The sequence below is a fragment of the Culex quinquefasciatus genome, chromosome 1, assembly GCF_015732765.1.
Source record: "Culex quinquefasciatus strain JHB chromosome 1, VPISU_Cqui_1.0_pri_paternal, whole genome shotgun sequence".
NCBI classification, from domain to species: domain Eukaryota; kingdom Metazoa; phylum Arthropoda; class Insecta; order Diptera; family Culicidae; genus Culex; species Culex quinquefasciatus.
Genome location: NC_051861.1, coordinates 92,247,454 through 92,273,405, shown reverse-complemented (window position 1 = coordinate 92,273,405; position 25,952 = coordinate 92,247,454). Strand labels below are relative to the sequence as shown.

General features: G+C 37.2%; 1 protein-coding gene across 11 annotated transcripts in view; it reads right to left on the bottom strand.

Moving 5' to 3' along the window:
* Positions 1-25,952, bottom strand: part of LOC6048855 (ephrin type-B receptor 1) — a 180,015-nt gene that overhangs the window by 43,130 nt on the left and 110,933 nt on the right. For all 11 annotated transcript variants that reach the window (XM_038266853.1, XM_038266828.1, XM_038266869.1 and 8 more), the window contains one exon: positions 21,815-21,894. In XM_038266853.1, coding sequence (XP_038122781.1) covers positions 21,815-21,894 — 80 coding nt within the window. The remainder of the gene's footprint in view (positions 1-21,814; positions 21,895-25,952) is intronic.

Sequence of the window (25,952 nt, the reverse complement as noted above, 5' to 3'; positions counted from 1 at the left end):
TTTACGAAAAAAGTTTTGAAAAAGTTACTTTTTGCGTTTCTCTTTGTTTCGTCGTCCGTGTCTGTCGCGGGTGACCATAAATGGCCATGATCGATGACGACCAACTTTTTCAAAACTTTTTCGTAAAATCGCGATAACTCGTGATGTTTATAAGCAAACCCCTTATGTCTATATATCAAAATTTTTGATTGTCTGCTCTACAACTTTGTAGAACATTGTTACACTCTAAAATAACCCTGCAAAGTTAGAAAAAACACGAAATTTTAAAATGAAAAATTTTGTTCTAATGAAAAAATGACCCTTCTGGGACAATGTAGATTCGAAAAGTACATTAAATTTCCCATAAAATGACATGTTCCAAAATTTTACAGTCGAGTAACGAAATGGGAGAATTTTAAAACTTTAGTGTTTTTTCGATGAAAATACGTTTATTCGGAATTCTGAGTACGCGGGCGTCTAATTTTACATAAAAGTCCCTTTGACACCAAATTTCTATCTCATCACCGTTTCAGGCTGCAAATTATTGAAAACACCTCTTTTTCGCATGTTCAAAAATGGAAGGTCGTACCGCCCCTCCGTCACGAGATATCAAAAACGGACCTCGGATTCGTGATCAGGGACAAAAGTTACCCCTTAGGACAAAGTTTCACGCAAATCGAAGAGGGGTCGGGGCAACTGCTGTGTGAGTTGGCGGAGAATTACCCAAAAATGATAGAAAAATGTGTAAATTTACATCGTTTTCACTGTAATTCACATTTTGCAAAAAAAAAAAAAGATAAAATTACATCGGTTTATTAATAAACCTAAACTGAAGGCAGTTTTACCACTCTCATTTTTCCTACTAAACATGGGCCATAAAATAAACGCAGTCACCTGACATCCCGCAAAATTGTCCAATTTTTGGCCCACTTCCAAATAGTGGGCATCGATTCCGATTTGGTTTGAGCGGGAGGGGCTTCAGGGCGGGTTTGGTGGTATATCAATAAACAGCAAACTGCCACCGTCTAATTATCGCATCCATCAAATCGGAAAATGATCAAATTAGCAAATGCTCGATTGGCCGCCACAAGCGAGGGTGGGTACAACCACTAACCATTGCGTGATGGGGGGGTTCTGCGACTAGGAGGGAGGAGAGTAATAGTTTCATTGATTTGGTCTAGGACATAAAATGGTCTCATCCGACGAACTTTTCGGACGTGAAGCGAGGGACGGCAATCAATGGATGCTCTCACCGACAAATGGCGCTCTAATTGTGACACTGACATGAAAGGACGATATTGAACCCTGTTATTTATATTTATTATGAGTGTGTGTGTTGTAGTGTTTCCAGTGATGTTGTTGTTGCTCAAGTTGTAGCGGATGCCACCGCCGACGCCGGCGATGTAATCGATCTTTGCAATGATTTAGCTTGGTGGTGAGAGAAGGCTTATTGAAAGGCGTTTGTTGTGTAGGAGGAATTGGAGGAGATTGTTTCGAGGGCAGCTGTGCAAGCAATAATGGGGTCAGTTGCAATCAGCCAGTGTAGATGCGTATTTTTGTTCGTAGAATTGTTGATTTGCGACTGTTGATAAGAATTTTGTACCAATTCTTATCAAAAACATGACTATTGAGAGAAAGATTCATTTCAGTATTATATTTTTTGTTAAAAAAAGTGCATAATCGAAGACTTTAAAAAGAATCACCAAAATTATATTATTTTTTTATATTAAAGTTTAATTCAAAAGCATCCCATACACATACAGCAAAAAATCCGATGGTAAAATCGCATGCAAAAGCATGCACGTGATGTGTCAAAATAAACACTTAATATTACAAACTGCATGTACAATTTTTGCAAACACAAAAAAAAGTTTCAACCGACGGGATTCAAACCCAGCACCAACAGTAAGGACTGGCGCCTTAGCCCACTCGGCTATCAGACTGATGAAAAGATGTAAGGATAAACGCATATATGAGCTTGACATTTCGGTCTAGTAGGTTTCCCATACTGATGGGCAACATATTTCAGGGCGTAAAATTCTAAAATTACATAAAATTGTATAAAATAATGCAATATTCATTACACCCAGAACTTTTACACGCAGCTGGATTAGAGCAATTCTCTACGGAATCGGTCTTTTTTCTTTAATTTTAATTTTTTGTATTTTTTAATCCGGCTGAAACTTTTTTGGTGCCTTCGGTATGCCCAAAGAAGCCATTTTGCATCATTAGTTCGTTCATATAATTGTCCATACAAATTTGGCAGCTGTCCATACAAAAATGATATGTGAAAATTCAAAAATCTGTATCTTTTAAAGGAATTTTTTGATCGAATTGGTGTCTTCGGCAAAGTTCTAGGTATGGATATGGACTACACTGAAAAAAATGATTCACGGTAAAAAAAAATTGGTGATTTTTAATTTAACTTTTTGTCACTAAAACTTGATTTGTAAAAAAAACACTATTTTTATTTTTTTTTATTTTTTGATCTGTTTTAGAGGACATAAAATGCCAACTTTTCAGAAATTTCCAGAATGGGCAAAATATCTTTGACCGAGTTATGACTTTTTGAATCAATACAGATTTTTTCAAAAAATCGAAATATTGGTCGCAAAAATTTTTCAACTTCATTTTTCGATGTAAAATTGAATTAGCAATCAAAAAGTACTTTAGTAAATTTTTGATAAAGTGCAGCGTTTCCAAGTTATAACCATTTTTAGGTAACTTTTTTGAAAATAGTCGCAGTTTTTCTTTTTTTTTTTTAAATAGTGCCCATGTTTGCTCACTATTGAAAAAAATATTTTTGAAAAGCTGAGATTCTCTATATTTTGCTTTTTCGGACTTTGCTGATACGACCCTTAGTTACTGAGATATAGCCATGCAAAGGTTAAAAAGTAGAAAAATTGATGTTTTCTAAGTCTCACCCAAACAACCCACCATTTTCTAATGTCGATATCTCAGCATCTAATGGTCCGATTTACAATGTTAAAACATGAAACATTCGTAAAATTTTCCGGTCTTTTCGAAAAAAATATTTTCAAAAATTTAAAATCAAGACTAACATTTCAAATGGGCGTAATATTGAATGTTTGGCTCGATTGAAATTTCTCAGCTTTTCAAAAATATTTTTTTCAATAGTGGGCAAACATGGGCACTATTTAAAAAAAAAGAAAAACTGCGACTATTTTCAAAAAAGTTACCTAAAAATGGTTATAACTTGGAAACGCTGCACTCTATCAAAAATTTACTAAAGTACTTTTTGATTGCTAATTCGATTTTACATCGAAAAATGAAGTTGAAAAATTCTTGCGACCAATATTTCGATTTTTTGAAAAAATCTGTATTTATTCAAAAAGTCAACTCGGTCAAAGATTTTTTGACCATTCTGGCAATTTCTGAAAAGTTGGCATTTTATGTCCTCTAAAACAGATCAAAAAAATAAAAAAAATAAAAATAGTGTTTTTTTACAAATCAAGTTTTAGTGACAAAAAGTTAAATTAAAAATCACCAAATTTTTTTTACCGTGTATCATTTTTTTCAGTGTAGTCCATATCCATACCTAGAACTTTGCCGAAGACACCAAATCGATCAAAAAATTTCTTCAAAAGATACAGATTTTTGAATATTCACATATCATTTTTGTATGGACAGCTGCCAAATTTGTATGGACAATTATATGAACGAACTAATGATGCAAAATGGCTTCTTTGGGCATACCGAAGGCACCAAAAAAATTTCAGCCGGATTAAAAAATACAAAAAAAATCGAATGACCGAAATCTCAGAGAATTGCTCATTACTGCTTTTTTAACTGTGAAAGCACAACAAATTAATTGGCGGTATTCTGCTGTTTTATGGTGGAATCACACATATGCCATGTTCTTGATAATTATTAAATGTCAAACAATACAATTTTTTTTTCAAATTTTGATCAAAAAATTAAAAAAAAAACGGATAGCTTCAACTTGAAAACGGTACACTCAGTAAAAAAAAAGTTGTTTAAAATAAAATTTTAAATTATGCTTGAAATCCAAATCAGACTTTTTAATTAATTATTTTCGGCGTTTTTTTACAATAATAGGTATTTGGAGTTTTTTTTTTTAATGATCCAATAATCATTTTGTCAGTACTTTTTGAGTGTTTTTGAAACCACCTATAGTCAGGGGTATTAAAAAAACCAAAAAGCGAAGAATGGAAATTGTGTTTATTGAATCTTTTCAAATAAAAAATTCCAGATATATGACGCTGCCAATTGAATCCTGAACTTAATTTTGGATTTTTTTTGGAAGGTTGAAAACTTTGATGGTTCACAGAAAAAAAAAATCATGGTAATATTACATCTGGGAAGGGGTACATCTTTTATGTCAGAAAAAAGGTGTAATTTTACCTCTGGAAATGTGTAATTTTACCACTTTTCTGGTGTAATGTCACTTTTTCATTCTAAATTGAGGTAAAATTACATCAAAAAAGTGGTAATATTCAACCTTCCAAAATTACAGCTTCCAAATTTACATTTTTTTTTCTGTGTTGAATAATCTCTCTTTCATGTAAGATTTTGTGTTTAAAAAATGTGTGATTTTACATCAAGTACTGGTGAAATTTTCATAATTTTCTATGTACTTTTCAATTTAGATACAAATTCTTAAACAGATTTACCTTTTTTGCCTTCCTCACTGAGGTAAGGCTATAATCCTGCTCTAAAAATGAACTTTGTATAAAAACGTCGAAGACCCACCTTCATGTATACATATCGACTCAGAATCGAAAACTGAACAAATGTCTGTGTGTATGTACGTGACCAACAAACTAGCTCACGTTTCTCGGCACTGGCTGAACCGATTTGACCCGAACCTGGTCCTATAGATCGAGTTTTATACAGATTGAAGTTTCGATAAGTAAGTCAAAAGTTATGTATAAAAATGTGTTTACACATATATCCGGATCACACTTAAATGTATGTAAACTAAGTCCGGGTCCATCATCTGACCCATCGTTGGTTAGATTATCAAAAGACCTTTCCAACGAGTTCAAAACATTGAAGATCTGGCAACCCTGTCTCGAGATATGGTCACTTAAGTGATATTTATGTACTTTTTTATTCCAGATCTAAAAAATAGATGAAATTTTTGAAAAATTCCATCATATCAGCCATTGTTGGTAATATGTTAGGAAGGCTCCAACCACATAGGTGGATTAAGTTAGGTTTTAGATGTAATATTACAATGATTTTTTTTTCTGGGCACAGAAAACGACTCCAAATGTTACAGCAAAAATGATGTCACTTTTTTGCAAGTCAATAAACATTTAAATTTAAATGCATTTTCATGTAAATTTGCAACAAATCATGCATTAAAACATGATCCATGATTCTGACGATTACATTTCCATCGAAGCTGCATTTTACATAAACCGAGTTTACATGAACCGAGTTTACATGTGATTCAACATTCCTGCACTACACAGTAAAAAAATGTAAAAATTAGGAAGGTGTGATTTTGGAAGATTGAATATTACTTCTTTTATGATGTAATTTTACCTCAATTTAGTCTGAAAAAGCAACATAACAAACGGAAAGGTGGTAAAATTACACATTTTTTTAACCATCATTACTAAGAATTGTAAATTCAGTTTTGTTAGGTCAAACTTAAAAATGTTGACACAAACTTTCTTTTGTCTAGCAGTCAAAATTGAGTCCACTGCTGCCATTCCATCAATCGACCCGAGCCCAAACTCAATCAAATCAAATCGAGTTCCAGCCGGGAAGTTGGCGCGCGCTCAGCATGTGCCCTAACCTCATTTTCACGCGTGCCGCGTCACTCTTCTTCCCGAACTCTAGACCAGGCGAGACCCCGTCCAGATCCGATCGTTTTGTTTGTTGTCATTTTGGTTCGCCCCAAAAACTGTTTCTTTTTATGATCGTTGATGGTGCTTACGGGGTGCGCGCGCGCTCAAATCGTTATCTATTAAAATCTCATAAATATCCATTTGGAAAATTTAGGCAAGGGGGGCCGCGAGGGGTGCGATCAAATTTGAAAGTATTTCTCCTTCTGGTGCAGGCAGGGGGCGGCTGGGTCACCCCCCAGCAGGACTCAGGCGACAAAACCTACACCTTGTCCGCTCTCTTCCGATCAATATGGCACTGCTCGGTGGAGGTATTCCGGAATCTGCGGACCATCATGGGGCCTACGCTTTCTTCCAGGTCACCCAAATGAGCGCGTTTAAATTCATTGTGATGGCATTTTTAGGGTTTGGTGTTTTGGCGCGGCGATGGCCACCCCGCAGAGTTTGGGATTTGAAGGGGGAGACCGCGTTCCCGGTACCGTAAAACCATGGGAAGTTGGTTTGTATTAGAAATAGCTCAAACTGCTTTGTCGATGCCGATTCATCTCTACAGTTTTCCTGCATGACATCAACGCTTAATTGCTTCCTGTACTAACACGAATGCAGAAGTCCCCATCTTTTGAAGTGAACTACTTTACCGACAGTATTATTTAGCCCGGCCTAGGATCAGTCATATAGTTCACATTGGTAAAGTGATGATATCAGAGGGCTTTTGTTAATTTGATTTGGTTAACCGCGGTGGATTTTCTTGAAATAATTCGAACTGTCAAAAATCCACCAAAGCATCTACCACATTGATCGCACAAAAATCTGTGGTAGAAAAGTATCCACCGGTAGATGCTTTGGTGGATTTTTGACAGTTCGAATTATTTCAAGAAAATCCACCGCGGTTAACCAAATCAAATTAACAAAAGCCCTCAGATGTTGCGATATAAGATACTTAAGTGGCCACAAGATGATGTCGGTAATGTAGTTCACTTTGGTAGAGTGAGGATGCAGAAGAGCCAAATACCGTCGGTAACGTAGTTCAGATCCCTTCAAAGAGTAATTCTACTCACTGGGAATACTGACCGGTAGGGGATGGGTTTCGACTAGCGGCGTGCTGGGTTTCCAATCCAGAGGTCGTGAGTTCGATTCTCGTACCGGGATGATGAAGTTTTCAACCTGGTAAGTGGGAATCCCGTAATTCATGTTAGTAGAGACATAAATTGTGTCGGTAATTCGGTCATTGGTAATCCCACCAAGGTTCTACCGTACTGATCCCACTAGTAGGTCCCCCGAAAAAAAAAGTCGCGATCGTCCACGGTATGACGCGAAGCCGGCCCCGCGTGTGCTTTTATTCAAATTTCCTAACCTCACTCTCCGATTTTGAAGGGACGGGAAGAGCAACCTCTCAGTCATCACCGCGGATCAGTTGAGGAGTTTACGGCGGCCATCAGTCAGTCATTCAAGGGGACAGTCGACGTCGACGGACAGGAAAGCGCATTTTGATTAGGTCGGCGAGACAGATCAAGCCGGGAAGCGGTCAAACCCGGGCGGCGTCGAGAAGTGAGTGAGTGCGCTGTTCCAGCAATATAATCAATTTTAGATTTTGGTGGCGATATCGGATTTTACGCGCGCGCGTGCTGGCTTGGTTGGGTGGAGCGAATTTTAGCAATGATGCCGGATTTGGGGTACTTTCTCCTGGTGGGATTTTTATTGAGATGGGGTAGTAGGTTAACGAGGTCGTAGGACGTTTTGAACTAAATTTTATTTCATAGAGCAAAACAAAATTTATGATTTTAAATTTCACTTTATGTTACTGAAACTTGATTTGCAAAAAACCACTATTTATTTTTTTTATTTTCTGATATGTTTTAGGGAACATTAAATACCAACTTTTCAGAAATTTTCAGAACGGGCAAAAAATCTTTGACCAAGTTATGATTTTTTGAATCAATACAGGAAAATTGATGTTTCCTAAGTCTCACCCAAAAAACCCACAATTTTCTAATGTCGATATCTAAGCAACTAATGGTCCGATTTACAATTTTAAAATATGAAACATTCGTGAATTTTTCCGATCTATTCGAAAACAATATTTTCAAAAAATTTAAATCAGTACTAACAATTCAAACGGTGTAATATTGGTGGTCTTGATTTGAACATTTTAAAAATATTGTTTTCAAAAAAAAGATCGGAAAATTTCGCCAATGTGTTTTATTTTAACATTAAAAATCGGACCGGTGGGTTGTTTGGGGGAGACTTAGAAAACATCAATTTTCTTGTTTTTAAACCTTTGCATGGCAATATCTCAGCAACTAAGGGTCGTATCAACAAGGTTCAAAACAGCTAAATATAGAAAATTTTCTTAGCTTTTAAATAATATTTTTTACAAAGGTGGGCAAACTAATTTAAAATAATGAATAACCACGACTATTTTGAAAAAAGTTACCTAAAAATAGCTATAACTTGAAAACGGTGCACTTTATCAAAATTTCACTTAAGTACTTTTTGATTGCATATTCAATTTCACATCGAAAAATGAAATTGAAAAATTTTTGCGACCAATTTTTCGATTTTTTTGAAAAAATCGGTATTTTTTCAAAAAATCATAACTCGGTCAAAGATTTTTTGCCCGTTTCGGAAATTTCTGAAAAGTTGGCATTTGATGTCCCTTAAAACATATCAGAAAATGAAAAAAACTAAAAATAGTGTTTTTTTGCAAATCAAGTTTTGGTGACAAAAAGTAAAATTTAAAATGACCAAAAATATGTTAACGTGTATCACATTTTTTCAGTTTAGTCCTTATCCATACCTACAACTTTGCCGAAGACACCAAATTGATAAAAAAAATCCTTCCAGAGATACAATTTTTTTTATATTTCATAAATCACTTTTGTATGGACAGCTGCCAAATTTATATGGAAAATTATATGGGCAAACTAATGATGCAAAATGGTTTCTTTGGGCACACAGAAGAAACCAAAACAGTTTCAGCCGGATTAAAAAATACAAAAATTCAAATTGGAGTCAACAATGTTTGCCGCCAAGTTGATGATTTTCCGAAATAATAAAAATCTCACCGAAACAATTGTTTGTTTTTAATGTAAAATTGAATTTGAAATCAAAAAGTATTTTAAAGAAATTTTGATAAAGTGTATCGTTTTTAGGATATGGCCACTTAAAGTTCGATTCAAATTAAAAATTTGTGCCCAGAATTGACTATTTCTAAAAAAAAAAAATTTTTTTTCGAATGGCTCACAATTTTTCTTAAGATTTCGTCCTAGATTTGACCTTTGGTTGCTGAGATACTACAGATGAAAGAAAAACAAACAGAGCAATTCTCTACGGAATCGGCCGATTTCGACCATTTTTATTTTTTGTATTTTTTGATTTGGCTCAAACATTGTGGGGGCCTTCCCTATGACCAAAGAAGCTATTGGTTCACCCATACAAGTCTCCATACAATTTTGGCAGCTGTCCATACAAAAATGGTTCGTTAACACTCCTCCGTCCAAGGCATATTTCACTTACACGGACGACCAAGCCTCCGAAACAGTTGCTTCGCTAAATTCAACTCGCTCGCATTTGGCTCCATTTCAACCAATCTTGATCGTTCTTGCAGCATTCAAACCGGTAGGATTTCAAGATTCATCTAAAACAAGAACGAACCTGATCCGACTTACCTGCTAGTAAAACCGACTAAATTCGTCGAAGCAACTCTTTTTAGGCGCTTGTTTTAGGGAACACACCATGGCCAAATCAACAAGAAAGCATTAAAATTTGAAATCAACCATTCAAATTTAACTAATTTGGGGTCGCTGAACACGAATATGACACTTAGAATATTCCAAAAAATTCAGAAATCCAGAAATCCAAGATGGCGGCCAATATGGCGCCTGTAGTATATTGGGAACATCTATTTGAGGGTGTAATAGTGATTCAACCACTCAAATCTAACTAATTTGAGGTCGCTGAACAAGAATATGACACTTAGAAAATCCCAAAGTATTCAGAAATCCAGAAATCCAAGATGGCGGCCAATATTGCGCCTGTAGTATATTGGGAATATTTTTTTGAGGTTGTAATAGTGATTCAACCACTCAAATGTAACTAATTTGGGGTCGCTGAACACGAATATGACACTAAGAATATTCCAAAGTATTCAGAAATCCAGAAATCCAAGATGGCGACCAATATGGCGCCTGTAGTATATTAGGAACATATATTTGAGGGTGTAATAGTGATTCAACCACTCAAATCTAACTAATTGAGGTCGCTGAACAAGAATATGACACTTAGAAAATCCCAAAGTATTCAGAAATCCAAAATCCAAGATGGCGGCCAATATGGCGCCTGTAGTATATTGGGAATATTTATATGAGGGTGTAATAGCCATTCAACCACTCAAATGTAACTAATTTGGGGTCGCTGAACACGAATATGACACTAAGAATATCCCAAAGTATTCTGAAATCCAGAAATCCAAGATGGTTGCCAATATGGCGCCTGTAGTATATTGGGAGTATTTATTTAAAGTTGTAAAAGCCATTCAAACACTCAAATCCAACTGATCTGGGGTCGCTGAACACGAATATGACACTTTGTATATTCCAAAGTGTTCAGAAATTCAGAAAGCCAAGATGGCGGCCAATATGGCGCCTGTAGTATATTGGGAATATTTTTTTTGAGAGTGTAATAGCCATTCAACCACTCAAATATAACTAATTTGGGGTCGCTGAACACGAATATCACACTTGGTATATTTCAAAGTATTCAGAAATTCAGAAATCCAATATGGCGGCCTATATGGCGCCTGTAGTATAATGGGAATATTTTATTGAGGTTGTAATAGTTATTAAACCACTCAAATGTAACTATTTTGGTGTCGCTGAACACGAATATGACACTAAGAATATCCCAATGTATTCAGAAAACTAGAAATCCAAGATGGTTGGAAATATGGCGCTTGTAGTATATTGGGAGTATTTATTTGAGGTTGTAATAGTGATTCAAACACTCAAATCTTACTTAATTGGGGTCGATGAACATGAATATGACACTTGGTAAATTCCAAAGTATTATGAAATTCAGAAATCCAAGATGGCGGCCAATATGGCGCTTGTAGTATATTGGGAATATTTATTTGGGGTTGTAATAGTGATTCAACCACTCAAATGTAACTTATTTGGGGTCGCTGAACACGAATATGACACTAAGAATATTCCAAAGTACAGTTAAACCTCGCATATGCACCTCATATGGGGGTTTCTTATGCGAAGCACGCATATGCGAGGTACAGGGCTTATGGGATTTTGGCTATATGGGAGACATGGGCTATATTTTTATAAAAAATCAACTAAACTATACAAATTTATAGTGTTTTGGAATCGTTATGAAGTCAGCTATACAGCTACACAAAATATACATGGTTCACGATGTTCTAGGTCATCCGAAACTTCGTCAAGTTAAGGCCTATGTGTTCAACGCCGTACAAGTATGAGGTAGGCGATTTGACTGTGGTTTTTGACCACAGGTCATATCCGGATAACCTCATGGAGGTTCAGGGACTAGTCTATCGATATGTGGTGATGTTCTGGGTCTTCTGTAGAGTCCCTGAAGGTACGTCCGATGGGTCTACCGCCGTAACACGGCAGAGGTCGGTGGTTTTTGACCTCAGATCATATCCAGATAGCCTCAGGGAGGTTCAGGGACTAGTCTACCGATATTTGGAAATGTTCTGGGTCTTCTGTGGAGTCCCGGGAGCTACGCCAGAAGGGTCTACCGCCGTAACAAGGCAGAGGTCGATGGATTTTGACCTCAGATCATATCCGGATAGCCTCAGGAAGGTTCAGGGACTAGTCTACCGATGTGTGGTGATGTTCTGGGTCTTCTGTAGAGTCCCGGGATTACGGTCAATGGGTCTACCACCGAAATAAGGCAGAGGTCGTTGGATTTTGATCTTAGATCATATCCGGATAGCCTCAGGACGGTTCAGGGACTAGTCTACCGATGTGTTATGATCTTTTGGGTCTTCTGTAGAGCCCCGGAAGTAACGGCCCTGAGGCTATTCGGATATGATCTGAGATCAAAAACCACAGACCTATATCTTGTTACGGCGGTAGCCCCATCGGTCGTAATTCCCAAGATCTTACAAAAGACCTATCACATCGGTAGACTAGCCCCAGAACCTCCCTGAGGCTATCCGGATATGATCTGAGGTCAAAAACCTCCGACCTCTATCTTGTTACGGTGGTAGACCCATCGGCCGTAACTCCCGGGACTCTACAGGAGACCCAAAACATCACCACATATCGGTCGACTAGTCCCTGAACCTCCCTGAGGCTATCCGAATATGATCTGAGGTCAAAAACCACAGACCTCTGCCGTGTTACGCCGGTAGACCCATCGGACGTAGTTCCCGGGACTCTACAGAAGACCCAGAACATCACCACATATCGGTAGACTAGTCCCTGAACCTCCCTGAGGCTATCTGGATATTATCTAAGGTCAAAAACCATCGACCTCTGCTTTGTTACGGCGGTAGACCCGTCGGTCGTAACTCCCGGGACTCTATAGAAAACCCAGAATATTTCCACATATCGGTAGACTAGTCCCTGAACCTCCCTGAGTCTATCTGGATATAATTTAAGGCCAAAAACCATCGACCTCTGCCTTGTTACGGCGGTAGACCCGTCGGTCGTAACTCCCGGGACTCTATAGAAAACCCAGAACATTTCCACATATCGGTAGACTAGTCCCTGAACCTCCCTGAGGCTATCTGGATATGATCTGAGGTCAAAAAACACCGACCTCTGCCGTGTTACGGCGGTAGACCCATCGGTCGTACCTCCTGGAACTCTACAGAAGACCCAGAACATCACCACATACCGGTAGACTAGTCCCTGAACCTCCCTGAGGCTATCCGGATATGATCTGAGGTCTAAAACTACCGACCTCTGCCGTGTTACGGCGGTAGACCCATCGGACGTACTTCCAGGGACTCTACAGAAGACCCAGAACATCACCACATATCGGTAGACTAGTCCCTGAACCTCCCTGAGGCTATCCGGTTATGATCTGTGGTCAAAAACCACAGTCAAATCGCCTAACTCATACTTGTACGGCGTTGAACACATAGGCCTTAACTTGACGAAGTTTTGGATGATCTAGAACATCGTAAACCATGTAAATTTGGTGTAACTGTATAGCTGACTTCATAACGATTCCAAAACACTATAAATTTGTATAGTTTAGTTGATTTTTTATAAAAATATAGCCCATGTCTCCCATATAGCCAAAATCCCATAAGCACTGTACCTCGCATATGCAACTCTTGCGACAAAACCGAATCAGGTGGAATGACTCGTATATGCAAAGTTTCATATGCGAGGCGCTCTTATACGAGGTTTAACTGTATTCAGAAATCTAGAAATTCAAGATGGCGGCTAATATGACGCCTGTAGAATATTGGGAATATTTATTGGGAATATCTATTTGAGGGTGTAATAGCCATTCAACCACTCAAATGTAACTAATTTGGTGTCGCTTAACACGAATATGACACTAAGAATATCCCATAGTATTCAGAATTCCAAAAAAAAATCATTCCCAACATACTACAGGCGCCATATTGGCCGCCATCTTTGATTTCTGGATTTCTGAATACTTTGGGATTTTCTAAGTGTCATATTCTTTTTTTTTTTTTTGAAATTAAATATGTCTTTATTGAACTCTCTTATAATAATTACATTTCATTTACATTCTAAGTGGTATGGCTAAATGCTCTTCATCTTTGTTGTATTTTTCGTTTTATTATTAACTGTTCACATTCATTCATTTATTTCAAATTGTTTTACATTTTTGCATTTAATCGAATACATTTGGGTAAAAAAGAAAAATCACTTTAACAACTAATTCTAACTTAAAACTAAAATAAAATTCTTTGAATTATTCAAAATCATTAGAACGAGTAAACTACGAACTGTATTTTAAGATGAATGCTCCTAGGGTTCTTACTTGTTCCTGGCGAGTTTTGCACGCACGCAGTGTTGTTGTCATCTCGATGAAAATGTTCAGAAGTTCTTGTGGTGAAAACAGGTCACTGCTGCCTTCATCCGTTGATGCTGGTTGGTTTCCCCTCGGTTGCTGACTGAAGCAAGGAGGTGTTGTATTCTCTGCAACTTTTGGCCGCTGATTCAACGGCAATGGCTGCAGATTTGGAGCCACTCGAACAGATCCCGCTCCTGGCGACGCCAAAGCAGGAAAATCCACATCCGTGAAAGTTGGTGGTGTTTTGCGACGATTTGGTTGGTGCCTCGTCGTCGCTTGCTGCCGAATTTTTACAAACTCAGCTCGTTTGGGCAGCTTCTATTCTTAGTAGAATGATCGCCGCCGCAATTGAAGCATTTCGCTTCGATGTTCTCGTTGATTGTGTTGCAAGCTTGAGTTTGTGCTCACCTCCGCAGGTTGCACAACGACTCTTGATGAAACAGTTCCTTCCACCATGTCCAAACTGCAAACAGTTCGAACACTGTGTCACGTCACGGTGCACTGGACGATAACGTTCCCAAGTCACGATGATGTTGAAAATTGCCCGAACTGCCTTCAGCTCAGACGGCGTTGTCGATCCTTTCTCGAGATGAACCAGGTACAGTTGATCACGATACTTGATGTCCTTGTTGTGTCTCGTCATCTTGTAGACTTCGATCACGTTCAACTTAAGAGTTTTGAGCTCTTCTTTCAGCACACTCACATCCATGTCATACAGGCCTCGGAGGACCTGTTTCATGGGGCGTTTACCTGGATCGTCATGGCTGTAGTATTCAATCTTTGTGTTGTTCAGGAAATCCCGAACGTAGTTGTAATCCTTTCTGGTAGGTAGCAGAATTTTGAGTCCATCACCACACAAGCGAATGGAAGCTCGTAAAGCACCAGATTTGATAAACCCGGTCAACCACTTTCGCACCGAATCCGATGACGATGTTTTCACAAAATGGGTGGCAACTTTTCCCGTCGTTCAAATTCTTCCTTCTCGCTCACGTCCACAGGGAGGGTAGCGAACTGGTTTCAGACGGATTTTGAGCGTCCTTGCTCAAACTGCCTGGCTTTGCAGGTAGCGCTTCGGCATTCTTTAGCTTTTTCAAATCTGCCGATCCTGCTGGTGAGGACCGCCTCTTTTTCTTGCCGTGAGGCATTTTTTGCACTTTTTAGCACTTTTCAGGAGCTAATATCGAGGAGTACCTCACTGTTTGGTGGTCCACAAGGGAATGAAGTGTCATATTCTTGTTCAGCGACCTCAAATTAGTTAGATTTGAGTGGTTGAATCACTATTACACCCTCAAATATATGTTCCCAATATACTACAGGCGCCATATTGGTCGCCATCTTGGATTTCTGGATTTCTGAATACTTTGGAATATTCTTAGTGTCATATTCGTGTTCAGCGACCCCAAATTAGTTACATTTGAGTGGTTGAATCACTATTACAACCTCAAAAAAATATTCCCAATATACTACAGGCGCAATATTGGCCGCCATCTTGGATTTCTGGATTTCTGAATACTTTGGGATTTTCTAAGTGTCATATTCTTGTTCAGCGACCTCAAATTAGTTAGATTTGAGTGGTTGAATCACTATTACACCCTCAAATAGATGTTCCCAATATACTACAGGCGCCATATTGGCCGCCATCTTGGATTTCTGGATTTCTGATTTTTTTTGGAATATTCTAAGTGTCATATTCTTGTTCAGCGACCCCAAATTAGTTAAATTTGAATGGTTGATTTCAAATTTTAATGCTTTCTTGTTGATTTGGCCATGGTGTGTTCCCTAAAACAAGCGCCTAAAAAGAGTTGCTTCGACGAATTTAGTCGGTGTGACTAGCAGGTTAGTCGGAACAAGTTCGTTCTTGTTTCAAATGAATCTTGAAATCCTACCGGTTCGAATGCTGCAAGAACGATCAAGATTGGTTGAAATGGGGCCAAATGCGAGCGAGTTGAAATTAGCGAAGCGACGGTTTCGGAGGCTTGGACGGAGGAGTGTTAATATTCAAACATCTGTAACTTTTGAAAGAATTTTATGATCATTTTGGTGTCTTGCACAAAGTTTTAGATTAAGTTGAGGACTATTGAGAAAAAAATAGGTACACGGAAAAAATGTCATTTTTTTTAATTTCTCACAAAAACTCAATTTCCCGAAATACGTATTTCTTGATTTTCGAGATTTTTTGATATGTTTTAGGGGACAAATATCCGCAACTTTTGAGCCATAGAGAAGTATGGTCAAAAAATCTGTCGCCGAGTTGTTTTTTTAAAATAGTGATATTTGAAAAAAATCTAAATTTCATACAAACATTTGTTTGACTTAATTTTTAAATGTACAATAGAATTTGCAACCGACAATTAAAGGGCTCCGTTTTCAAGATAAAGCTACTGAATGTTTGGTTTTTGCAGTTTTTCGATTTCTAAAAATAGTGACCACGAGTGACCATTTCTAAAAATAGTTTTTTCGAAATGTTCAGATTTTTTTTTATATAATTGCAACTAATAGTCCGATTTTCAATGTTAAATCATGAAACATTCGTGAAATTTTCCGATCTTTTCGAAACAATATTTTTAATTTTTTTGAACATTCAATATTACGCCTTTTCGAAATGTTAGTCTTGATTCAAAAAAAATGATCAGAAAATTCACTCTTAAGTTACAGCTGTTTGAATATTTACGTACCATTTTTGAATGGACAGCTGCCAAAATTGGTCATAGGGAAGACCCCCACAAAGTTTGAGCCAAATAAAAAAATACAAATGAAATCCATTTCCGTGTTTGATAGAGAATTGCTCAACAGTAAAATTAAAGTTTTCAAAGTGTCTTCCAGTTTTCAATGTTAAATGAAACATGGGTAATTTTTTCTGAACTTTTCGAAAAAAAAACATTTTGAAAATTTTGGAATCGAACTAACATTTTAAATGGGCCAAAAAATTTATATTACGCTAAATGTGATTTAAAGCATTGAATTTAATGTTTAAAAAAGTTCTATAAAATGTTTTTTTTTCAGGAGCCGCTTTTGTGTGGGTAAAATTTGTCGAATCAAAGAACCACTTGATTTCTCGCTTTGTTTATCAAAAAAAGTAATCTAGAATTTGATTTTTTTTAAAAATTATGCACCATTTTAAAAAGTTATTCGAAAATATTTTCATTTGGGATCCATTGGGGTTGATATTGATTTATACTTTTATTATGACTGTTTTTGTCAGTTACCGTAAAAACGTTTGCTGAACGGTCAATAAACATTCGATTTGAAGCAAAAGTTCAACACCATCTCGTAAATATCCCGCCTGTCTATGTCCTTGGAGTTGAATATTCTCGCTGTTTAACTCGCCATCAGCAAATAAACTCCGGAGAAGACCCCGTCGGTTCACTGTCTTATGTGACAACCACCTTCAACAAGACTCCAGTAAGAACTTCAGCGCGTTCCCAGATCGGCACACATCAACTCGACCAGGGAGACGACAAGGAGCGAAGCAAGGAAAAAACAAAAAAAAAATATCAACTTCAGTAATATATGAAACCTATAAAGCATCAAATTAAAGGCAATAAAATCTGGGAAAATATAAAATCGATAAAATAACCATGTTTAATATATTCAAACCAGCTGGCGGCAGCCAAACGAGCCGAAGAGGCAGTGGCCGGCAGAACTTGCTGACTCTGCTTGGTGAGAAGGGAGCGTCCATGTGTTACGTAACTTTTCTTCTTTTTATTTCAAATAGCAAGAACAACAAATAACATTTAAAAATTGATATTAACAAAAAAACATAACGTAATTTGTGAACATCCCCCTTTTGGACCACGTCCAGCCAGGGAAGACGCCAACTAAGGCGCTGAAGTGCCCGTGGGTCTGGCCAAAAATGGCGTTTGTTACCTCCCCCCACCATTACGCTTGAGGGGAGATAATTTGACACTGACACGTGGCGGGGGCTAAGGATGGGACCTCCTCACCCCGCTTAGGTGGTTGTACACTTTTCTTGAACGAATAACGAAAAAATGAAACAAGATTGCTTTATGTCACCAACTCTGACGGGATTTGGAACCCGTCAGATTATAGTGAGGGGTGGGGGATGAGGTGCCTTGTTTTGCTCGCAACTTTGTGAGTGAGGCGTTTCTGTGAGAAATTAACAGTTACAAGTTTTTGAATCAACTTTTAAATTAAAAAAATACTAAACATATTTTTGAAGTAAAGATCAGACTGGTAGATTCAAGAATCAATTACAAAAATCAAGAATTTTAAAAAATCTTGAAATAGCTAAAATAAACATAAAAAATCCACATAAACAAAAGGTAGAATTCTTAGAGACTCGACAGGGACAAATAAAGAAGGAAAGCAAAAAAAAAACAAAACAAGAATGAAAAAAAAAATGCAAAAACATTTAAATAAAATGTGTAAAATAAGAGAATGGAAATGGCATAATATCGGCGTTGTCCCCAAAACGAGGCGAAGGAGGAGGGCGCACGGCGCAAGAATGTTGTTGCTGTCGATTATTTTGCATCATTCGGTTTAGTTGTTTCGAACTTTGACGTTCCGAGTGTGTGTGTGTGTGTGTGCGTTTTTGCATGCATATTTATTATTGGTTTCATGGGGAGCACACGTACGATCACACATACGTAAACGGTTTGCCGCTCGCTGGGCTAATTACCATTAAGCGGATAGTGAACTCCAGGCCCTGGAGGACGACTTTTGATTGAGAGGTACCGTGCCACTCCACCAATGAGGGATGGAGTGGGAGGAGGAAAAGGGATATTATTGAGTGTTTTTGACTCGCGATGAATGAGTTCAGTGGGGTTTTGGAAAACATTTTTTTTTTTCGAGAATGTTTCTTTGATGAGTTTTAATCGGAAGTGATGTTTGAAATTTAATTTCAATTTTGTTTGATTTCTATTGCTATTTGATTTGTCAAAAAAAAAACAATCATCATGGAAGTTGCAAAGGCTAATCATTCGCACAATTATTAATTTTCCTGTTGATTTAGATTTCCAATCACAGCCATCCAATATTTTGCTTTTTAATTAGCTTGTCTGCATATTTATCTTACTGTTTGTTCACCATAAACGGATTTGAATCGGGATAAATGGTTATTGCGTAATAAATTGCATAAATAAGTAAACAATTGATGCGATTTTGTCAAATTTTTGATCTATCCAATTTATTGGAAATTAACAAATCACACGAAATCGGGAAAAGTTGCCCCGACCCCTCTTCGATTTGGGTGAAACTTTGTCCTTAGAGGAAATATTGTCACTGATCACGAATCCGAGGTCCGTTTTTTTTATATCTCGTGACGGAGGGGCGGTACGACCCCTTTCAGTTTTGAACATGCGAAAAAGAGGTGTTTTTCAATAATTTGCAGCCAGAAACGATAATGAGATAGAAGTTTGGTGTCAAAGGGACTTTTATGTAAAATTGGACGCCCGATTTGATTGCGTACTCAAAATTCCGAAATACTTATTTTTCATCCAAAAATTCACTAAAAAAGTTTCAAACACTCTGTCATTTTTCGTTCCTCAACTGTAAAAAAATTGAAACATTTCATTTGAAGGGAAATTTAATGTACTTTTCGGATTTACATTAAGACCATTGCAAATATTAAATTAAAAAACACAAAATTTAAAAATGATTTTTTTTCTTCTAAATGAAAAAATTACCCTTCTGAGTAAATGTAGATTCGAAAAGAACATTAAATTTCCCTTAAAATGTCATGTTTTTAAAACTTTTTTAAGCGAAATTCGAAAATTGTTTAATTATATGTTTTTCTATGTTATTTTTCCCGCTGAATCTGAATTTGCCCTCAGATTTGAACCATTGTGTCGAAAAGTCGAATTTTCGGTCATATTTTGGGTTTCCTTGTAAAATTTCATATAAACCCAAATTATGACCAAAAATTCGATTTTTTCGACACTTTGGCTCATTTCTGAGGGCAAATTCAGATTCAGCTGGCAAAATTACATGGAAAAAAATTATTTAACCCTTTCAGGCCTGAATTTTTCTGAGCTGTGTTAATCTACAATTTTGGTACCAGTAGTTACATTTTTCCATAAGTAATCAGAAACAGGCAAAAAAAGTTACATTTCATTATTGGACGTTCTGGGTCCTCCAAAGTGTCCTGGAATACAAATCTTGGAGTCTACCGCCGTATCAACACGATTCTACCAAGTTTCCGATTATGGTTCATATTCAGTGATGTTCTTGGGACCTTTTGGCAACATTCTGAGCTTTGTGGATCACTTTTGGGATGTTCTGGGTCCTCCAAAGTGTCCTGGAATAAAGATCTTGGAGTCTACCGCCGTAACAGAAGCAAAACATAAAACCTAAGAACGGGCCATAAAACCTAAGAACAAAAGATACATAAGTATCAGAGTAGTCAGTGCAAAAAAATACTAAAGGACATCACTGAATATGAACCAAGATCTGTATTCCAGGACACTTTGGAGGACCCAAAAAAAAAATCAAAAAATCAAACCAGCCACATTAACGGGTCTTTTGTGGTCTCTATTGCAAGTTTCTGCTCGAACCTAGGAGTCCGAAGGCTTGAATGGGGAGAGCACCCAAACCTCTTTTTTACTCCAAGGAACCTTCCACCCCAGTGTTTGAACTGACGACCTTTGGATTGCGAGTCCAACCGCCGCCAGCGATTCCACCGGAGTAGGCTTGGTTTGGTGTGTTGTTTGTACTTATGGCATGGAGACGACTCCTACACCTGGAATGACTTAACAGCCTAACAACAACCAAGGCCGGGACCGACATTTTACTTCCTCATCCGATGGAAGGTTGCAGCAGATGGGAATCGAACCCAGAATATCCCAAAAGTGATCCACATAGCTCAAAGTGTTGCCAAAAAGTCCCAGGGACATCACTGAATATGAACCATAATCGGAAACTTGGTAGAATCGTGTTGTTACGGCGGTAGACTCCAAGATTTGAATTCCAGGACACTTTGGAGGACCCAGAACATCCCAAAAGTTATCCACATAGCTCATAGTGTTGCCAAAGAGTCTCAGGGACATCATTGAATATGAACCATAATCGGAAACTTGGTAGAATCGTGTTGATACGGTGGTAGACTCCAAGATCTGTATTCCAGGACACTTTGGAGGACCCAGACCATCCCAAAAGAGATCCAAAGGGATCGAAGTGGTGCCAAATGGTCGTGGGGATGTGACTGGTAATAACTAAACTTCATTTGCCTCGAAAAATCGTTGTAAGCCTGAATTATCTTCTACATTTTCTGAAGTTTCCAAATTTCAGGTTTTCAGGATGTTCTAGGTCGTCAAAAAGGCCATTAACAACCACTCAAACATTTTTTCCTAGGTAGAGAAACTCATAAATTACAATTTTGTTGAACAATGTTATATGTTTTGAGTTCTGTATGATTTTATACAACCGAATTTCGGTATGGACCACTGTGACACTTTCAAAATATCATTTGCAAAATGTCGAAAAAATGTTTTCAAATCTTGATTTTTGCTTTTAAAAAATATATAGCAATTTAAATTCAGTAACAATAGAAATTAAAACTCCCTTCCAAGGCCGAACTCATAATCTAAACCTAAATCTCCCAACTCCCCATTACATTCCACTCATTAAAACATCTAGTTAAAAAAAAACATTAAAGGACAAACTTGTCCCTCGCGCACCCTCACATTTGCGACGACTCTATCCTCATCATTTAAAAGTCGGTGTCCCGTGCAATGCATAGTAATTTGCGCAAAAAATTCCAAACCCCTGCCCGCAGTCGGTCAGTAGTGTCTTTCAGCACGAGAGCAGCGATATCCCAAGCGCTAACGAGTTGCCCCACCACAACTAGTGACTATGACTTTGTGTTTGTATTTTAAAATGTAGGGAAGTGCGGACGTTCGGAAATTACGTCACGTTTTTTCTATTCATTGTAGTTATTTAAAAAACAAACGCCACATCATTTACGGACGACACCCTCCAAGAGCCGTAACATAGTTTGTACTTACACCGGGCGTCTGGGCCTGAGGTCCGTACGGGTATCGGGTCCACTCCAGGGTCGCTTCCTTGGTCGTATCGAGCAAAACAACTGTGGAATAGAGGAGAGAGAAAAAGGATAGGATTTAATTAGAGCGTCCAACTGCTGATTAAACTCTCGGGCAGATAAAACTAGTTATAAAACTTTGTCTCGGCTTATGCTGCTGCGGGGGATGATGAATTCGGATGGGGGTTGTGCAAGGCAATTACTGTTGCTCGTATGAGGGTGCTTTTCAAAATTTCTTGTTGGTTTGTGGTTTTGAGATGAACTTTTTATTTTTTTCAAAGATTCGTCAAAGTTCCTAAAAGCACGTTGAATGGCTTCCAAATGACTCCATTTAGGAAAGGAAAGCTTTCACCCTCTTGATAAACCCATAAAAAATCCAAATCCGACAAATCCCATATCGCACATTAAGCATGCAATTTAGTCACGTCTGATTTTAACGGCGATTTGTTGTGCCAGCATAAAATTTATCCCCGAAAAATTTCTATTCTCTTTTTTTACGACAAGAGCCCACTTCTCCTCTTGAACATTCCCAAATTTTCAAGCTGGGACCACCGAAAAAAAACAGCCAACTTCCCATCGAATCGGGTCGTTCGTAATCAATATGATGACGACGCCCAAAATCTCGATCTCCAAAAAATTGACGACAACGACGACGGTTCATTATTATTACTACGCCCGGCACTCTCCGTGTGGCACACGTACGATGCACACACACACACACACGCGCGGGGCAGCAAAGCCAAGGTAATTAATAATTTTATGATGCAAAAGTTCTCCCCACCCGGACCCCGTCCATCTTTATGTTTATTCCAGCATAAATTTAACGTGAGGTATTTTTTTGGGGGGGAAAGAATAGGGTGATCATTTTAATAAATTTAAGCTCAATCTTTTATAAGTTTAAAAATAAATAAAAACTGAACGAAACATTTCATTTATCTAAACATGTATAAAATCGACGTCGTCGTGCTATCTTGTCGCACCCGCCATTTCGACGTTCCGAGATAAACGCGTTTTAATGTTTGACCTTGAATAAACAAAAACGAAAGCACGCAATGTAAACAATAACAAACACGATATGTTTGGCTGACCATTCTGTGCATTGCCCCGAAGTTTGGTTGAAGTTGGTTGCTGGAGTCCCGAGTTATAATTAAAAATGTCTAACTTGTACGTGCGTCAAACGCGTTCTGACCTGAAATCCTTTTGGACAGTTGTCGCACTTACATCAATTTTCAGGGTGTGTCAGGATAGCACGACAAGTTTGAAACTTCTCTCGTATGGAAAGTGACAAAAATGCACGGAGTTTTTTTATGTTTATAATGGATATCTCAGGATTGAAATCGAATTTTGGGGATCTGTGAAGGTCAAAATGTCCTCAAAGGTGAGCTGCACAAAATGGCCCAATTTGGCCCAAAATGCACGTACGACAAGTTATCATGACGGCGACGAAATATCCGTAACATCCGACAGTTTTATTTTATTTTTTTCATTACATTAGAATTGGAGCCCCTATAAAACATATACATACAACTTTTTTGATTTCCCGAATATAAATTAATAGTGAAAAAAGGATAAGAAAATCAAATATCCTTCAAATTACGAATCACTGAAAAATCAAAATATTTGAATTATTCAAAATTAAATAAGATTTCATTAATAAGGCGTTCATTCTCACATTGATTATAAAGTATGATGATATCTCTTCCAAGTGTTACCATTTTTTTCAGAGTTACTTTGACGTTTCTTTTCATAAAGTTTCATGGAGATTTATTTTCCATCAAAGATCGCAGCAAATTTACAAAATTCGAGAAATGTTAAGTAGACATATCTGCACATACTAACCCCAGGTAGAGTTGCCAGATCGACGTTTTCTACATATTGAATCGATCTTTCAAATACCTTTCATAAAATTAGGACAAAATTAAATTTCGGAACCTACTTTTAAGATGAGTTCTAAAAATTGATAATCTGGAAACCTTGCCAAAAAAGTTAATTATTGCAATTCCGTTCTGAAACTGAGCAATTCTGTACGAAATCGGTCTTTTTTTTTAATTTTAATTTTTGTATTTGGGTAATTCCCCACCAACTCACACGAAATCGGAAAAAGTTGCCCCGATCCCTCTTCGATTTTCGTGAAACTTTGCTCTGAAGGGTAATTTTGGTCCCTGATCACAAATCCGAGGTCCATTTTTCGTTTTTCTGTTTTTTTACTAAGACACGTTTTTCAGTGATTTGTAGCTCGCAACCTTGAAGAGATAGAAATTTGGCGTCAAAAGGACTTTTGTGTAAAATTAGACGCCCGATTTGATGGCGTACTCAAAATTCCGAAAAAAAAGTTTTTTTCATCAAAAAAAAAGTTAAAAATAGTTTTAAAATCGCTGCTGTTTCCCGTTACTCAACTGTCAAAAATCGTGAGACATGTCTTTTTATGAGAAATTTAATGTACTTTTCGATCTGAAATAACCCAGAAGAGTAATTTTTTCATATAGAACAAAAATTTTCATTTTAAAATAACATGTTTTTTCTAACTTTGCAGGGTTACATTTAAGAGTGTAACAATGTTTTACAAAGTTGTAGAACAGACAAAAACACAAATTTTGATATACAGACATAAGGGGTTTGCATGTATTCTTCACGAGTTATCATATTTTTACAAAAAAGTTTTTTGAAAAAGTTATGATTTTGACCATTTTTGAACAGTTTTTCGAATTTTTAACCTCAAAAACTCAATCGTGTGCTTTTGCTTTTTTTTTCAGGGTGTTCAGCAAATTTTGCATAAGAATGGCCTCTTGAGACGAATGAGCTTTTGGGGTCAAAAATTCGAAAAACTGGTAAAAAATGGTCAAATTCATAACTTATTAAAAAAAACTTTTTTGTAAAATTCTGATAACTCGTGAAGAATGCATGCAAACCCCTTATGTCTGTATATCAAAATTTTTGTTTTTGTCTGCTCTATAAGGCCGATGCAAATATTTTTAAAACTTTTTGTCCCTCGGCTCTGGCCGGAGTCGAGGGGGGGGGGACAAAAAAATAAAAAAATATAAATATTAAAATAACATGTCATAGTTTCAACATTTACATGGAAAAAGTGTTTTAAAATGTATTTTACACTAGTTAAATTGTTTTGCAATAAAAGTTTTCAAAAAATGTTAAATTTGACGAAAACAAAAATTTTAGCGAAACAAAAACTTTAGCGATAGTAGACATCGAAAATTTTCAAAAATTCAAAATATTTTTAAATCAACCCAAACATGCTAAAAATGATTCTAAATGCAGGGGAATTCATTTTAAATTGATTTTAACTAATTGCACATAAATTTTCATAAAAATATTGAAGTTTTTTGAAAAAATATTTTTTTCGCCCCCTGATTTTTCGGGCCAACATTTAAGGGAAGGGGGACAAAAACTTTAAATAAAATTTGTACCAACCTAACTTTGTAGAACATTGTTACACTCTAAAAGGTAACCCTGCTAAGTTAGAAAAAAACACGTAATTTAAAAATAAAAAAAATTGTTCTAAATGCAAAAATGACCCTTCTGGGTTATTCCAGATTCGAAAAGAACATTAAATTTTCCATGACATGTCTCACGATTTTTGGCAATTGAGTAATGGGAAATGGCAGTGATTTTAAAACTATTTTTTAACTTTTTTTTAATGAAAAATACGTTTTTTCGGAATTTTGAGTACGCCATCAACTCGGGAGTCTACTTTTACACAAAAGTCCCTTTGACACCAAATTTCGATCTCTTCACGGTTGCAAGCTACAAATCACTGAAAAACGTGTCTTAGTAAAAAACCAGAAAAATAAAAGGGGTCGTACCGCCCCACCGTCACAAGATATCGAAAAATGAACCTCGGATTCGTGATCAGGGACCAAAATTACACCTTAGAGCAAAGTTTGACGAAAATCGAAGAGGGGTCGAGCCAACTGCTGTGTGAGTTGGCGGAGAATGACCCATTAGTGTGGTTCAGAGCCCCTTGGAAATGCAAAAATGTCAGCTAGACCGTTGCATTGTTGATAAAATCATTGTTCTATGTCTCCTGAAGCTCCCCTCAAATTTTCAGCAAATTTGGTTCAGGTTTCGTCACAGCTCTTTAGCATTTA